Genomic DNA, 17,634 nt, shown 5'->3' with positions numbered 1-17,634 from the left:
TGTTCGCTTTTAGAGGGAAGCCTATCCCTCCTCATCATGCCGTGCTACGTCATCTGACCAAGGAGAGATTTCCCGCGTGAACTAGTAAGTTAAGGTAGTTTGTCGGGAAATTTCTGACCTTCTGAGGGAGTGAGGATCTCAGACTCCTTTTTAAGGCTAAGATATAGTTGGAGGGCACTCAATGGCTCCCTTATTTCTGGACTTTCCCTCGCTCTATCTTACTTTTTTCTCTGAGTAACTTTAGCTTTCATATCATAGATCTTGTAAGACTGATGCTTAGGTCTTAGGGCCTCGACTGATTTCATTATTTACTTCTAGAAGAGGGGAAGTAGCCAATGGGTGCCCCCAACTACATTTCACTCTTTTTTGTAGTACCATAGACGCAAATAATCAACATTAAGTGTTGTTATCTCCAGATGAAAATGCCTCGTCTTTTCATTTCTGAAACAGTTGTGTGGCACTAGACCAGCAGTCTTATCTGCGCTATTCCTTTATGGACCGAAGGTGTGTTCGGAGATAAAAGTTGTGATGCAGGTAATGAACTGCATATTTAAGAATTATACGAGCAACGGCTTGTCGAGTAAATAATCAGTGGAGATATAGACGGGTCAAAACGACATGAAGCATGGACAGCTGCGTAGGTGGTTGCGCGGTGGAGACGGCAGTTGGAATCGAGGTGGGACCATGGTGGACTGCAGCGATAGGTGGCAGTGGCGAGGATCCTCACACGATCCCAACCGCCATGCTCCACTGCACCGCTTCGAGCGCAGCCGCTTACGCATCTGTTCGTTCTTTATTTTGTTTTGACTAAACCATAACTCTTAAGAGTGCTACCCGCTTAGGAAATTTTACTCTGAAGATTTTATGAGCAGGTAGATAAAAGCTGCTGTGCAGTTGCTTACGCGGCTGCGCTCGAAGCGGTGTGATCGAACTACTGGTTTAGATCGAGGTGGGACCGTCGCGAACTGCCGCGGTATATGCTGTTAGCAAGAGTTCCCCTCGATCCTAACCGCCGCGCTCCACCGCATTATTTCAGAGGGAAATTTCAAGTACGCAATCCCACGAGCTGCAGAAAAAAGGACAATAGGAAGTCGTGGACCTCGTTTTCTCTCATTTGATATATTAGTGGTAATTGGAAATAGATGGAATTCAAGAAAAAAGGATAAAGGACAGAGTCTCTGGCGTATCAATCCGCTTGGGATGCGCCAACGCGTTAGACTGAAATTCGGAATGGCTGAGGTTTTTATGAATGCGTATTGGCCTATACAATGATTTGTTAGAGAAGTGTACTCCAATGTAGTCCTTTTTAGGGACATCAGCAGAGTAGAAATTCTGTCTGACTTTAATTTTATCGATCGATGGCGTCCACTTCCTATGTTCATCAGAATTTTCACATATTTGATTTCTTTTTACATGCAGAGATCTCGCTTTTAACTTATGCTTGCTCGAGCTACCGTGTTGCAACTCACTCTTTGTCAACTTTACCAAAAACAGTCTTCCTAACACTTTCTATACGCGAAGAATTGATACAGTTGAACATATAGTGTGTTTGTCGGGGACGACTTAACTTAACTATAACTTTCTCAGTGAAAAAAAAATGAAAAAGTAAGCTGGTGTCAAGAGAGAGGGTGTTCATGTTTTCAGCCAGGAATTATTCCCTAATTTATTATGTGCGAAGAAAAAATTTGCGTGATATAGTCTGATCAAAACGACATGAAGCACGGTGCAGTGGCGTAAGCGGTTGCGCTCGAAGCAGCGGAATCGATGTGGGACCATCGCGAACTGCGGCCAATGTACGTCGGTAGCAGTGGTCCTCACTCGATCCTAACCGCTACGCTCCAACGCACCGCTTCGAGCGCAACTGCTTACGCAACTGCACCGTGCTTCATGTCGTTTTGACACCACTATACTTTTATGACGTTGGCCTTATTAAAAAATTTGAATAAGTTGTGTGGTTTATAAATGCGCTGACTGCGCTTCATACAAATCTATAAACTGCAAAGAAAATTAATGCCATTAATGTTTTGCCAATTATTTGACCAGTTAGTTCGTGGATTATTTTGGTTTGACGATGGAGATGCGCTACAAAAATAAATGTATTCGTCGCGAGCAGAGTTGAACTGAGTGGACGCAATGCGTAGGCGGCGACGCGCGCTGTTTTCTCTAAATACACACCCGTTCTTCTCCCTGCCCTGCCCCCTTAATCGAAGACGCATCGTGCCAACCCGGTTGAACAAATTGTGGATCTACTATACAAGCAATTTCTGTGATGTTCAAATCAGAATTTTCCTGTCTTGACAAGATCAACGACAAATCGCTTCCGGTGAAATTTCTTTTTATTTTATTGATTACCTGGCCTCTGTTGATACACTGACTTCTGAACAAATTTATTTTGTTTTATTGGTGAAAACGCTTGATTTTATTTATTTCTTCTTTGTTCAAAATAATGGTCAATATCTGTAATTATAAATGGGACGCTGGAGAACTTGCATAGCTTCAAAAAATGAATGGATGAGTCATCACTGGTCTGACCTTTATTGTGTTTGAAACTGGTAAATTTACGTGAAAAAGTGCTCCGATCGTGATCGAGTTAGTCGATATCATCGAGGTTGAGGATCCAGTGACCGACATTAGGAATGCTCTTGAAATTCTCGGAAATTGAGGAAGAACCACCTTTCATTTCATATTTGAGATAAAAATCTACTTTTTGGCAGTCATAGTTTTGTTTAAACTGAATATACAAATATGTAAACATTCATTCATTTCAATGCAGAATGTCACACTTATTAATTCGAATAAACGCTTCCCTTCCAACGGGGTATTATCGATTTCTCGGAAGCAGTCAAAGACGTCACTCTTACGCTTCCATAACAATACTGTCCGCAATGTTTTGGTGAAAGACGGAGGAATAAACGGAGAGTCGAGTTTTTTTTTTTCTGGATGGGTACTTCAATTATCGATTATTTCCCAGGCTTTGAAGTGCTTGATAAAAACTCGTGAGTTCATAGACTGCATGATTGAGTTGCTGGTTAGCGAGTTTATTTATTTTATCGATTAGTTTCTCATGTTATTGTTCCTAATGATTGATTAATATAACTCAGCATTTCTCCGCCCCACGTGGAACGTGTCTCGTCCTCGTTTGCTGACTCTGTATTGATTGCACATTGAGGAAGTGATTCGTTTGATCTACTCTCATGTCCTCTGTTTTCTCGATGAGACTTCTGGTCATCTCATGTGTTATTCCTCGCGATCATTTGCTTTTACTGTGCAATTCGCTCACATCACGTGTCGTGACGTCATTGTGGTTCCGTCCGCCTCGCTAGTTTTACATTTTTCACTCGCACTTGTTCCTGTATTATCATTATGCTCTTACTTGAAATAATCATTTCATTTGAAATTCTAATATATCTCTCTGTAATAGTTACTAAACTAACTGAATATCACAGTACTAGTTGATTCTTATATTGTTTTTTTTTTCAGGAGATAGGAGGGATGGACGATGGTGATGCCAATAGATTACCAGTATTTCTGTCTGTAAGCGAGATAGAATTCCCTGTTTCTGAACGTTCCCCACGACGTGTTATTACCGTCTATAATCCATACGGTTATCCAATTCAGTACAAAGGTATGTGGATTCACTTTTTTTTTTCTTTTTTCGTTTCAACAGAAAGCGAGTACTGTGTTTTTTGCAACGTAAGCACTTTCACCACATGTTTGTTTTCCCCTCCGAGGAAAGAACTATTTTAAGAGGAACTAAATTTGGAAACACTCTGATAGATTGAGGAAACAGTTTTTCAATTTAGAAAGAGTTGAATTCATATATTTCTAATTTTCATTTTGTTGTTTAGAAGATCAGATTAGTTCGTTATGTTCAATGCAGACTTTTCGTGAAGAATATTTAGTTATTGATTAGTTTCTGGAAATTCTAAACCGGGATTATGTATTCTGTTCAGTCACTTCACCTCAACCGATTACATGTACCTCATAATTTATGTGTTACCGTCCTGGTAACATTTATCCTCATAGGTTTTTAATAACTATTCGTTTCGAACAAAATAGTTCTGAACAACAATGATAGATGGTATTTGCATGTTTCTTTTTCAATCAATAGTTATTTAATGAAATGTTCATCCTATAGGTCTTCCTTTACTTCTAAGTATTATCGCCTTTTGTGCGACTGGAACTCATTCTTCGGGATTGTTTATAGGATTGGACGGAAAGTCCGTTCTTTTTAGGCGATAATTAAACACAGGGTGATGCAGATGATTTTTTTTTACACCCGATTCGGATTTGGCACGGGATCTCAGTACTGTTTTGATCTTTAGAGTGATCCTAAATATGCAGGATATAAGTGACACCTTCTCGATCATTTATGCGAAGCAAATACTCGATATTGCTCAAATTTTGAGTTTCTCTTTGTAGAATATCTTGAATTCCCCATGTTTTTGTATTTTATGGGGTTTTGCATGTGTTTTACTGTTTTTCGTAGTGAAATGTTTATATATTTTTAGTACTATGCAATGCACTTGGCAACTATTCGGTGTCTAATTCAAAAGGAATATTACATCCTAATTGCTGTAAAGATTTGTGAGTATCTATTCTAATTCAGTAAAGTTAGCTGGAATTTTCCCTCATCATCTAATTGAGTACATTTTTCCAGAGTCGTGAAGTGCACTACACGGCTTAGTGTCGGTACGACTGACTGTCTTCGTGTTGAAATTATGAGGCCTGGAGAAACAGAAGTCAGAATTCTTATATTTTCTTAATTTTACAAACTAATTTTATCTTTCAGTAAATTTGATCGCCTTGGTCATGTTTTTGTTGATTTTTTGACGGCACGTTATTTGAACTAGGTCAAACCGATTAGATAAGCATTGCTTTAATTCTCATTTAAATTTACGTACAACTTTCCCGCTTTTGTTGTCTCACAGAAGTTGGAAGTTGACCCGAACCAGGCTTGGCAGTACTTTCGTTACATCCTTTTTTTGTTTACTACTTCAACTTAGTTGGTATTTTAGTTAACGATAATTTAACTAACATTTATGGCGTATCTATGACACCTATTACGTTGTTTTATAGTCAATTTCCGCTGACGTTTGTGAAATGTCACGTTTTTGCCACTAGTAAGCCTCATTTTGAGGTTTTGGGAAGTCGCGATCTTCTTCTGCGTACCGTTAGCGAACGCAGTCCAGCAGCTACGGACACAACCAGTAGCATTATGAGTGAACACGAATTTCGAGGAGATTTCGCATCACCACGTCGTACTCGATCAAGAACTCGCGATGATGTGAGTTTTATTTCGTTTGTACTTCCCCCTGTTTACAAATCTACAGTACTTCTATTGAGGAACAGCTTTTGTGCGTTGTTCCTTCATGTGCAGGTCTTGTGAGCTTAGCCTTCTGCATATGACAAAAATTGTGTAATGTACAACAATGCAAGGCTACTGATTGTAAGATAAACAGCAGTGATTAGTGGGATATTTGAACATTGATTTAACAGGCAATTAGCTACCTAGAGTTGTGCCGTATCTTTTGTTCTTGATTATGAATTTCTTGTTGGATCACCGTTGTGAAACTATACGGTATAAAAAAGGATATAGATGTTAATTCTTCACACGTATTCCTCATCGATTTCTCGCTATTTGATTGTTACAAGAAGTAGTAACTGTAACAACTAATAACTAACTAAAATACTCTCACTTATTGTATGTGTAATATCCTCACATTTACAGTAAGATTCCATTAAGATAGTCTAATTCGGTAAACTACTCACACGGCTACGGTATCCAACGAAAATTTTCATTCGTTTCAGAATACCGCGTCATCTCAGCTTGCTTGTCTGGGTGTGGCTGTAATTTGTGCAATTGCCTTAATGGCTCCAACTCAAGGAGATCCAGCAGCTTCTGAATCCCTTCTACCACATCACTTTCATCTAACTGTGCCACAAAAACTCGTTGCTGCTTATATTCTAGGTATTGTTTCAATATTATTGCTCCGCCCGATGACCTAATTTGCTGTAAATTTATCATTGTCAAAATCACCTCATATCCTCCTCTAAAGAAAAGAAAAAACCACTAAGATCTTAATCATATCAAAGCTATACTGTTCTATTTCAACACGGTTTTATTCTATTATTTCAAATTTATTGTAATTGAGCCGGTCAATTGTCCTAAATCCTTGTGCTTGATTTTAATCTTAGGATTGTGCGCTCGTGTCCTTTCTGTTCAAATCGAGCGTCTTTCTTCGTCGTCTTCCCTGAAAAACTGCCCTTTCTGAGTTTGTACACATCACGAATGTATAGATTAATATGCTTTTTGTCCATCATTCAGGTCTGTATAGTTTCATTAGGTTACTTCAATTGGGTGTTAGTTATTATTGCGGGTTTGCGTTTTGACGATTAAAATGATCTATACATTTGTTATCTGTTTTCATTGTTTCGCTTCTTTACTCCCACGGATAGTTGTAAAACATGCTAGTTTTTCCCTTACTTTCTTATCGTTGTAATCGTTCGTAGAACTTTGAACGTGGCTGCTCGTAATCTCCGAACAACAAAACAACTATTTCTTGCCACGTTAACTCATTTCGTCCAAATTTTAATGAAATCCATAATAGATCGAAGAACTTTAGAGCACATAATATCCATAAGATCCTGTCATTAGCGATAATAACAAAGACTTTATCTCGCCATAATTTCGTTTAGAAAGAAGTTGAAAAAGAACTTTTAAGAACTAGAACAAGTGAAAAATTCGCTGAAATCATGCTTTTTAATGGAAAACATCCACAAAGTAGCGAGCGATGGCAAAATATGGTAATTCTAAGAGGGCTATTTTTCGTATCGCCACTGAACCAAGAGTAAATTCGGCTAGAGTAACTAGTTGTAATAGTAAATTCGACTAGAGTAAGTAAACTTAACATAAAATTACCGACAGGAAATGGTTCAAACTCTAATGGATGAATGAGATTAGAGCAGCTACTTACCATAGAACATCAGGTTTTAAAGGTAGGCTTACATGATCCTAACAGTTACTGTAATTCCTTGTCAAAATTTCTTTTTTGGCGTCCATTCGCTGTGATCTACCGCAGAGGATCCCTGTGAACCAGGCCCGTGATACTGTGAATCGTTGGAATCGAAGCACTAGAAACATTAACCCTCGATTTTTAAACATATAACAATATACTTCTTTCTTCTTTTTTTTTACCTATTTCGACCTATTAAACCGACTTCCTGTAAAACTAGTTGCTTTGTTACTGGTATAATTTCACCTAAACTCACTAAAAGTGGCATGGAATACTCGTTGCCTTCACCTATCCCTCTGCAAAACAAACATTCCTCGCTATCTTTTGATGGAAATAGTTTCGTGCAATTTTTCTTGTATTCTAGTTTTCACGATTCCTGCCGAAAACGTTCGATATACTGTATAAAAAAATGAGCGCGAAAAAAGAATGGTCGAGCAGTTACCGGCCGATCGTCATTGATTTGCACCAATCGATTACCGGATGGTCTCGTCACTCATTTCCAATTTTATGTGTACATTCTCGCACTTATATGTAGCAATTGTAGGTTCCGCATTTTTACCATTTGCAAGAAAATCAAGTACTTTTCCGAACGTAAATGTTGCCTTCAAGAATCGAATGCATGTTTGGTTTTTACGCTCATCGGCAACATTTTGAGGGACAAGGTTACTTACTGACGATGTTAAAGTATAACCAAGTCCTCATCAGTCTAATACAAAAATAAATGTACAGAATCAAGGCGAATTCTTCAATCGAGGATAACGAGATTCCATCCTTGTGGTAGCTACAGGTATAAGGCCTCGTACCTGTATTCGTCCGGTGGACCGCGATGTGTGTTCGATTGTGGATGGAGGGAGATCAGGGAGGGCAAGTGTTACCCGTTCAAAGATACCCAAATTCGTTTTTACAAGTCTAATTTAGCCCTTAGTGATTTTCCACTAAATCCAAGTTTCTTTCAGAGGTGGAAAATGACTCGTGATGAAATTCGCCCATATAGCTTTCATCGTTTATAAGTGACAGCCAACTTGAGGGAAATTCAGTACAATTGATCCCCTATGTACCGTTATCGTTATTCGATCCATATTAAAATCTGTCCTGTAACACTAATTTGCGGAATCTTCGGAACTTAATCATCTAAGAGAATAGTGGTTAATTCCAGGTGTGAAAAATTAACTGCATCCTGAATAAGATCCATCAATCCATTGTCCAGCAAACCTTACCTTGTCATCGTCGAATACCATAGAGAACTGTTTCAAATGGGATGGGATACTTATACAAATTTCTCCTTAATGATTTATTTTCATAATTTCTGAGAAACGCAACTGTAAATTTGTTCCTATTTTTTTTCTCTTCAGGAGGAAGTAAGACATACTTTAGACTGAACTGAATCAAAGAACAACATCAAGGCGTACATAAAAGTGAGTGAAAGGCTTTCAGCAAAACCATGGTGGAGGAACGACGCAAACACAACTGCTTAACGAGAAGTGCGATCGACGACAATAAATACTACCATACCAGATCAGAATCTTTGCCTTTTCATGGCACATAATAAAATTATAGGCCATTTTCTACTGGCAATTAGTATATTATGACGAAACATATCAACGGATAACACTAAGTACGAATAACTGTGTGAGAATGATGGAAATCATAACAAACATTTACATATATAGGTACATAGAAGGTGAACATATGACAATATCGATGAATAAATCGATGGCAGAAAAGAAGAAAAATGCTAAGAGAAAGATTAAAAGGAAAATGAAATGAAAAAAAGAGGCAGGGTAGAAGTTTAGGATAAGAGGACTAGTTTGCTCATTAAGTAATCCGTCGAGCATCACCACTTCCCTAAACGTCCCACACCAAACAAAATGACTTTAGGCAACCTGACCAAATTGTTTTTAAAAAATAAGTCGTACATAAACCGGTTCTGATGTGCACTTTTCCAAGAATGAATCGCTTAAAGTAACGTGCATGACTTCTTCTGTTTTAGCGGTTTTGGATTGATAACAGCTCTTACTGCATCCTCGAACACCTTAAACAGAAAATTTGGTCGACAGTGATATATTATGGAGAACTTCCATTATCCACAAAACAGTAACAAACCTGTTTCAAGCCTTGTTGTGTGAGAGCCGAACATTCCAAATATTTCACTGCTTTGATTTTCTGCGCACATTTCTGTCCTTGACTTTTTGTAATCGGTGGCCTATCCTCAGTGCCAGTAGAGCGTGGATTCGCCTCATCTCGTAGATCCAGTTTGGTACCTGCAAGAGGTCAAATAAATGTGTCAATTCACCATGGATCAAATAGGATGATTCTGAAATGAATGTTTCACATATATCGCATACCAACGAGCAAAATAGGCGCATCTGGACAATGTTGACGAATTTCTGGGATCCATTTGGTAGCCACATTATCGAAGGAGACTGGTGAGACAATGCTGAAGCACAGAACGAACACGTCTGTTTGTGGGTAACTTAAAGGTCTCAGCCGATCGTAGTCTTCCTGAAACGTAACATAAAATGCAGGAACAAACTACATGTAATGTTGCGCAAAATAGTTTGTTCTAAATGTTATCCTGTTCAAACTCAGCATGACTCAGTCTAAGTATAGTCGTTCAGACCTATAAAAATAACATTGATGTCTAATACGTGGATAAGTGGGTGACTAATACGTGAAAAAAGATCATCTACGAATGTGAAGTGTATTCAAGAATTTCGAGCGATCAACTCAATGTAACGTTCTACTTGATTCCCAAGCAACAAAACTACAAAAATCCGGTAGCACAATCGAAAGATTTGAGAACAGCAAAGCTAAATCCACAAAAAAAAGGTGCACAACAAAATAAATGGGAATTCTGTGAATACAGACGTCGTTTTTTTCTAGCACAACAATACAAACGCACCATTGCTGACTCAGCACTTTTTGATAAATGGTTGGAAATGTCACCAATGTTTTCTGAGGACAGCAAATTGCAGGTGAATTAAACATGTCGTACAGAAAAAAAGGAACTTACAAATGACAGCAAATCACAAAACACTCGTGAAGACCCCCCTCCCCCACAAAAGTGGTTTTGTAGGGTATGAACAAGTTTTGATATCGAGAAAACACGCTCACACGATTTCTTAAATTCAAAATAAATGCTTTCAGAAGAAGGCTAGATGAAAATAAAAACATTCAAGTTCATTCATAGATCCGATACTCGGAAGCGATGCTCCAACCCTCCTCACTACTGGATGGTTGGCAAAAGGACCCCTCAATTTTCGACGGTTGGTGAAGCTACCCTCATCACTTCAGCTGCACCACATGAGCTAGAGCTTACAGTCACTTGAGGAGAATCCGGCTACTCCCTATCGCAGCTATGATCTGATCGGAGCTGGTTAGAGTCTCAACCTCGAACGCAACCGCATACGTAAATACACCAAGCTTTGGGCTTTTTGATCCCACTCTAACAACTACTAGAAGCCAAACTGAGCTCATATTCGAGATATACGTAAACGTTTATCACATTGCAATGTAAGAGTGGGGCAGATTTACCGTCCGGGTTCCGATTTAGCCGCCATAAAGTCACGGAATCAGGAAAAATTTTGATAAGCAGAAAAAACCGAAAAGTAAATAAGAATAAAATAAACATACCTGTCCAGCAGTATCCCATAACCCTAGATTAACAGTATGATTGTCCAATGTCATCTGAGCAGAGTAATTGTCAAAACTGAAAATTCAGAGACAATGAAAAATACAGAAAGATATTAGGGACGAAAAAAGCATGTACTTACACTGTAGGCACATATTGAACAGGAAATGAGTCGGTAGTATATGAAATCAACATACAAGTCTTTCCAACAGTTCCATCGCCGACCACGACACACTTAATCTGCCTCGAAGGGCTTGACATTCTGCTGAAAAAAAGTTCATGAATTATTCGATTGTTAAAAAAATGACAAATTCCGATAGAAGGGAAACCAACGAAACTCAATATCGGCACCAAATTGAGAATTCAAATTAAATTTCTGCTGGAAATAGAGATGTAATTTGAGTATCACAAAAAAGCTAGTGACTGTGGTCATGTTCTGCAAACAATAAGTGAGAATATACAAAAAAGACCGTTAACAAAAAGGAAAGGAAACATCTAGTCATGAGGAAGAGATCCACGAGAAAAATGCAAGAACATTTTAGTAGGGAATGCTCACAGAAATTCATTAGAATAGCACTTTGTACTAGTCAAAAGTAAACACCAAAACATAATCGGATACCTTATCTTGGATTTTAATGTGCAAAGATTCACTTCAATAAGGATTATCGAGGAAATGTATGGATTAAATTTATGAGCTTTTTCATTGTACCCGAAAACTTAAGCAACAGTAATGCAATTGTATCATCGCCAACCAAAAAAAAACATTGACTGAGGAGGTCAAAGGACTTGTTCAAGTTAATATAATGAGCTTAGAATTAAAAGCACAACTGTTATACAAAATTACGAATACCCAAAGCTTAATTATACCACAACAGGTTTGTTACTATTTACTACTAATTGTATGTAGCTAGGTAATTAAGGCAAAGAAGACGTCGGGAACACTTACACCAACTTCAGAACATTCAGATATCACTAAAAGAGTTAGTAAAATAAACTAGGGAAAACCGCTTGACAACAGTAATTTCGAGAGCACATCAAACTACTCGTTGGAAAGAGTGCTGATGTGAAACGTAGAGGATGAGTAGGCGAAAAAGTGCAATCGAAAGAGGAGTTACTGGTCGAACCTCTCTTTCACATGTGGTTTCAGAGTTTCGCCATTACTCACACAGACAAAGCAAAACATTTGCACGAAACCAAAAGATAAATGTGAACGGGAATAACGACAAGCAGAGTACAATCATTAGCCATGAAAACCTCTTCTCCTGCTATTAAATAACTCATACTAAAGAAATAAGAATTTCCGAGCAAGCTTCATGAGCGGGTAAATTTGTGATATCGTTGCGATTAACAAACTTTACGTCAAAAAGGAGGAAACATCTAAGTTCACACAAACTAAACTTACGTACAAGTACTTACAAGAAAAATCAAACAATAATATGACTAAAATGCTAGCAAGTTAACTTCATAACGATACGGTCCACTAAAATTCAACAGGAAGGCGTATTCCGTCTAATCGATAAGTAAGAGGACGCATTTCGTCCAGTCAATAGTTACGGAGTAGTAGTAATATTATTTATAAAAATGAGAAATGGATGAGAAATACGAACGCGAAAAAGGCGATAATTTATGAAAAATATTTTCGTATGAAACAAGTCACATCAGTAGAAGAAGTTACTGCTACCTGGCACTAAACTAATGAAAGCTGTATCCATATTATTCAGCGATATGTGGAAACTATTTATCCAGTACAAGCGAAGGTGTCAAATAATATGACGACGAACAGAAGCGACCAATTCGTTGAAATCGAATGGGCGTGTATGAATGACTCACTAGGCAACGTTCAATACGTAAAAGAAGCCACATTTTACCAGAAGACGAAAAAAAAAACTCTCTCGGCTGTTATTATCAGACAGGAATGTGTCCGGCTGAGCGACGTGACTGGGCTGCCTATTTCAACGAAACAGGTTGGCCAGAACGCATCAGTACGCACACAAATCAAACCAAATTGACATTCCCTCAATTGGTGAACATTGAGCGGACAGGAAACCTCGAAGTTGGCAAGTGCAATACGTCGATGAACCGTAAAATGTGACCAACGGACCACAAGCACGACAAAAATCGATATGCTCAAGCACGTTGCGAACTCCAAACGAACAGCAAACGCATCAACTCCCCATTCCACTCAGCTCACCTCACCTCACCTCACCACTCACTCATCCTCCGAGCTCATCCTCTAATTCGCCGCTACGATCAATCACATAAATCGTGCGCTGTTCGCGTATCTTCCAACACGAACAACGAAAGTTCATGGAACGTGCCTTTAGCTTTTCCTCAACGATATCTCACTGTACGTAGCTAAACAGAAAGCGTGTGTGAACATGACTCGTCGGAATGCGAATGCGGCCGGTTTTTTCCTGTTCGGCGAACTTTTCTGGTCACTTGCGAGTGGTCGCTTCGCTGGTGAAGGATACTCTCATTTCTAAGATCTTATGCTTCGTGAATTTTTTTCCACAATTATTTCTTAAGCGGGATATGTTCAGGATTTGCGTCATTTCTTCCTCAAATATATTTCTTTCAGCAAATGTTGCCCTTTACGGGTGCTTCTGCAGGGAATGTAAGACTGCCCAGTCGTACAACCACGATAATCATTTCTGGTGTTGGCCTTGGGATTGTTGTATTTGGCATTCTGATTCGTAGGTAGTTCCAATTTGATTTCTCTTCTCCAATACAGATCCTGTCTTCATTATATTTGCCCTTTTGTTTTGTCCATTAGTCATTAATATTTGCGGTCTCGTAGCAGAACAATCCTACATTCCTTTTATAGATGGTTTCGACGTGGGGAGCATACAAATACAAAGTTTCTGTCAAGGTTGAACGATTCAAACCTTAATGATGGTTCGTATGATGCAATCCAATGTGTAGACAAGCCAGATAGTGGTTCGAATGTCCACTAGTATCGAATCTTCTCCATAGTTACCGCCTATTCCTGTTTCAGTTCGTGCTTCATCACGACTACGTTGTACTCCGTCGTTTAGCGATCGTGGTAGTGGACGTCAAGGTGGTTCACGTCAGCGAAATCATTTCAGTAACAGTATCGATGCCTTCCCACCTGTATCTGGTAGGATTTTCGAGGGTTTTGTTTCTTTGTCCCTTCTTCCTGAGATAATCTGGTTATCCTGCGTCTGCAGCGGACTCCTGTCAGGAGTTGGTACGATCATTGGAACGTGTGATCAATGTGATCGAGTTCTATCGTGGTCGTAGTGAGAAAGATGGTGACAAATCCGTAGAGCTAACATCTATTGCCGATCGTCTTCATGCTATTGAGGCTGATATCTCCCGTCTCGTTGCAGATGGTGCATTAGATGAAATCAAGGATGACTGTAAGTTGTTTTGTTTCGTCTTCAATTCTTTTCTTCCTTTGAGATTGTTCTTCTTTAGTCAGTAGTGTAGTACCTCAGTCATCTGGATGGCAAGGTTACAGTGCTCCTCGTGCAGGAACACTTTCTGTGCTCTCAGATGACTCGTTTATGTCGGCCTATGAGGAATTCGTAAGTTTTTTTGCCTTTTTGATTTAATTGATAAACCTTAGCTTGTATTTAGGCTGTAACCCTTGACGACGATATTCTTCGTGATGTTGTTTCCCTTCCAGAAGATCAGTTACTCTTTTATAAAGATGGTTTGAAGGCAGCAAATAATGGAGAGGTTTGTATTGCCAGACAGTTTCTATTCTATTAGTTTTATAGACTGGTTCTGTTGAATTTAATCTGTTCAGGTAGAGTATAGGAAAATGCGTGGTGATGTATGTCAATGTGAAAGCGAACTCGATTTCGCCGCTAAACTCTGGTGCTTACGTCAGGCTTTTGCAGTTGGTTTTGAATTGTTCGAGGAGTTCTGATGCGGTTAACGTTGCTGTGTTCTAAAGTAGGAAAGAAATGCTGTTTACAAATGAGATTTACTAAGCCTAAGTTCACTTTTGTTGGAATATGGATTCTTTGAATATGTTTTCTCCGACTACGGTTCCTTTGTTATACTAATCAGTTAAGCAATTCTTTTAATTTAGGTATGCCTTGATGATGATCATCGTCGGATGTGGCTGGCAAAAGCTGGCCGTACACTCCTCGGTGATATTCTCAGGCATTCAAAGCAGGTTAGTCACTACAATACCATTAAAAATTTCATTATTTTCCTTTGTGAAGCCTTTCTATAGGATCCTGCTCAGTTCTACATTGCTTTTGATGCTCTAATAGATTTCTTCCGAGTGGAATCCAATATCTGTCAGATGGAGGAGGAATTGGCTGGACGAGGAGTGAGTGTTTAACTTCTTTTGTGTTTGTCGGGAAGCAAACTCGCTTATGACAAAGGCGACATGTGTTATTCATTGGCCAGTTTCAAAGGCAATGTATCACGAAATTGAAAAGAAAAAAATGATGGAGGAGTTCGGGATGTAGATTACGAATATGAGCGTGGCTCAGCTGAATTCCCCTAATCTTCCTTAAAAAACGCCAAGGGAATCGGCGTTTCCTCGAACGAGGTAAGTTTGAACGCACCACATCAACGAGCTAGCGGTCAGGAATCAGTGAGGTCTTCTCCCTCACATTCGTAATGTACACCCCGAAGTCTATGATTTTCTTCAGGTTTCCAAACTACAACAATTTCGTGATATCCTGTCTTCAAGTATTTTATTTGATTCCGTATTATTTGATAATAGTTCAATTAATCTCTAATCCCGAATTCTCTTGATAATTAATTAATTAAAGGTGTTTGTCAATGCTGACAAAGACCTGGATTCCTATGCACAATTGCTGCTATGTCAACTGCTTACACTTTGTTATTCATGAAGAGAAGTGTGCAAACATTAAAATCTTGATATCGGTGGTTCCATATTGATATTGACTTGTCTTTTCTCCCGTGGCACGTGTCAACTTTATCTTTGCACTTTTTTTGGATTTCCGTCCCATTCATTAGCTTGCTAACCTTATCGAGGAGCAGAAACGCCCTTCCGGAAACAGATCATATTTCAATGAGATTAGCCTTGTCGTGATTAGTCATTTTTCAATTTTTTGTTACAATTACATGGAAATCTCGTAGTTCCGGACTAGGTTTTTCACAGCTTTCAAAGAAAATAGTCATCTTCTACAAAGAATGTGATGATGTGTTCCTACTGTGAAGTTTTAGGTGGTGGATTATGGTTTCTGGGACGTTGTACTAGACTTTATACTGCTTGACTCATTCGATGACATAAAATCACCTCCGTCGGCGGTGTACTCTGGTTTGTTATCTTTATTCTACGTTTCTTTCTTTCTTTCTGTCTGATTCATGTTATCTGTTTCTTTTGCTTCATAGTGGCGATGTTTTGGAAGTGGACACTTTTTGTGAACATTTTTTCCATGCCATGTAATGGTTCTTGATTTCAATTCAACAGGAGGGAATATTGATTGGCGTTGACATATTTGAAACGAAAGATGTGATAGGCGAACAGAGTTGTTTCGCACCAAAAATAGTGGAGTATCTTTTTTTAAACGTGCTCACCCTTCTCTCGTTACCGTTATTAATAAGGGACTTTTGAACGTTGGTTCGCACATCACTTTGGACTCACATACATGTATTTACGTTCTTTTCATTTGGTTCTAATATTTTTGTATGTACGTCTCCTTTTAAGTATTTTACAAGGGTCTAAATGTAAAGCGCAATAATACTCGAATTAAAATATGGTTGCTTTTTTAACATTCTGTTTCTTGAGCGCACAGTCTAAATTAAATGCCTCTGGACAGTTCCAAACCTGTTTTCTTCTCAATAAGTCTGCTCTCTCCTTAACCTGTTAACCTCATTTCTCGTTGTCTCATAGTTCCCTTTTAGTGGAAGTATTCTTTTAGGCGTGGGATTTGAATCATCGAATCATAGTGTGGATTAAGTTTCCATTTGTTTAAATAATGACTAACAAATGTAAGAGAAATTCATAGCAACAAGCATCAGGCCACAATTTGGTAGCTTGATATTTTGCTGCAAGCATGATACGGTTTGCAGAGCATGGTATCCTGTCTGGAAAGTATTTCTTTCAATGTAGAGTGATAACAGAAATTTTTATATGTTAATCTCATGTTAAGACAGTGTAATGTAAAGCTACCAGAGGAGTTCTATCCATTGTTTGATCGAAATTCTTCACATCTCGCTGCAGAAAAGATTTCACATTGGAACAACTTCGTTCCTAACGAGATTCTATTTTAGTAACGAAAAACTACTTTCTATCGAACTCTATGAAGTACTCCACCATAAGCACTATTATTTGGTCCATGTTGAAGGCTAAGCGTCAAAGACTAAAGGTTCATATACATCTAACTATTTCCTTTCCATATTTTCGCAGAACCTACCCACCCAAGTTTACTTTTGAAGTTTTTTGATCTTTTTACAGGATCAACACGGGTTCATAGCCCATATCTATAACGTTTCTGAAGCTGTATCACCGGCTATCACGCTCGGATTTCTCGGAACAGATCCTCGCATTGGAGAGTTATGCCAGTACTTTAAGGTGAGTGATTAATCCTGGAAATGATCAGTTTTTTTTTCCTGTCCATGTGATTATCTATCAAATTTAGTTATTGGAATTTGATAAGGCGTGATTTTGATAGTGATAATTTCTGTACAAAAAAACTCTTATTAAGTAAGCTATATGTATAAAGTGAAGATCTCGTGACGTTAGAGCTGTATTTTAGCATTTCAAAGGATTATCTTCATTCAACCTTTTCGTTAAGGAACAAATAACACAGTTTGTCGTGGATATTTTTAATTCGAAACGCGTACGCTACACAACTGTAGATGCACTAGCCGAAGATGTCTGGATCATACTCGAAAACCGCACCGAAGCTGTTCGTACCAGACTTGGGACGGAGCTTATTCCTGCCTAATTCAGGAAGCTAATAGGGATAGGTTATTAGAGGACACTTTCTTCTTTCACTCTGTCGAATCTATGTCGTTTGCTAGTTACATATG

General features: G+C 38.6%; 4 protein-coding genes across 8 annotated transcripts; 3 read left to right on the top strand and 1 right to left on the bottom strand.

Annotated features, from left to right (window-relative positions):
- Positions 1–528: 528 nt before the first annotated feature.
- On the top strand, positions 529–6,009 carry RB195_021346 (uncharacterized protein; the record flags this gene model as incomplete). Of its 2 annotated transcripts, none has more annotated exons than XM_064208041.1 (6): positions 529–534; positions 3,481–3,625; positions 4,512–4,587; positions 4,661–4,742; positions 5,141–5,287; positions 5,812–6,009. In XM_064208041.1, 6 exons carry the CDS (start codon positions 529–531, stop codon positions 6,007–6,009), a joined length of 654 nt encoding a protein of 217 aa, XP_064063921.1. The 2 variants fall into 2 exon arrangements, with proteins under 2 accessions (XP_064063921.1, XP_064063922.1); XM_064208040.1 differs by lacking the exon at positions 529–534 and adding an exon at positions 626–676.
- Positions 6,010–7,611: 1,602 nt separating this feature from the next.
- RB195_021345 (uncharacterized protein) lies at positions 7,612–7,992 on the top strand (the record flags this gene model as incomplete). The annotated part of the gene is made up of 3 exons (XM_064208039.1): positions 7,612–7,678; positions 7,746–7,880; positions 7,973–7,992. 3 exons carry the CDS (start codon positions 7,612–7,614, stop codon positions 7,990–7,992), a joined length of 222 nt encoding a protein of 73 aa, XP_064063920.1.
- Positions 7,993–8,973: 981 nt separating this feature from the next.
- RB195_021344 (uncharacterized protein) lies at positions 8,974–11,080 on the bottom strand (the record flags this gene model as incomplete). Of its 2 annotated transcripts, XM_064208038.1 has the most annotated exons (6): positions 8,974–9,048; positions 9,120–9,277; positions 9,362–9,518; positions 10,650–10,725; positions 10,790–10,912; positions 10,986–11,080. In XM_064208038.1, 6 exons carry the CDS (start codon positions 11,078–11,080, stop codon positions 8,974–8,976), a joined length of 684 nt encoding a protein of 227 aa, XP_064063919.1. The 2 variants fall into 2 exon arrangements, with proteins under 2 accessions (XP_064063919.1, XP_013297428.1); XM_013441974.1 differs by lacking the exon at positions 10,986–11,080 and having other exon boundaries at positions 10,790–10,908.
- Positions 11,081–12,416: 1,336 nt separating this feature from the next.
- RB195_021343 (uncharacterized protein) lies at positions 12,417–17,549 on the top strand (the record flags this gene model as incomplete). 3 transcript variants are annotated; one of them, XM_064208035.1, is made up of 14 exons in its annotated part: positions 12,417–12,611; positions 13,226–13,344; positions 13,472–13,542; positions 13,643–13,765; positions 13,836–14,027; positions 14,086–14,195; positions 14,248–14,349; positions 14,420–14,512; positions 14,708–14,794; positions 14,855–14,953; positions 15,823–15,916; positions 16,873–16,967; positions 17,057–17,173; positions 17,397–17,549. In XM_064208035.1, the coding sequence occupies 14 exons, from the start codon at positions 12,417–12,419 to the stop codon at positions 17,547–17,549; spliced, it is 1,650 nt and encodes a 549-aa protein (XP_064063916.1). The 3 variants fall into 3 exon arrangements, with proteins under 3 accessions (XP_064063916.1, XP_064063917.1, XP_064063918.1); XM_064208037.1 differs by lacking the exon at positions 12,417–12,611 and adding an exon at positions 13,039–13,107; XM_064208036.1 differs by lacking the exon at positions 12,417–12,611 and adding an exon at positions 13,039–13,107 and having other exon boundaries at positions 13,472–13,584.
- Positions 17,550–17,634: the final 85 nt, after the last annotated feature.

This window comes from Necator americanus, chromosome X, assembly GCF_031761385.1.
Source record: "Necator americanus strain Aroian chromosome X, whole genome shotgun sequence".
NCBI classification, from domain to species: Eukaryota; Metazoa; Nematoda; class Chromadorea; order Rhabditida; family Ancylostomatidae; genus Necator; species Necator americanus.
This window is presented reverse-complemented; position numbering and strand designations above follow the sequence as displayed.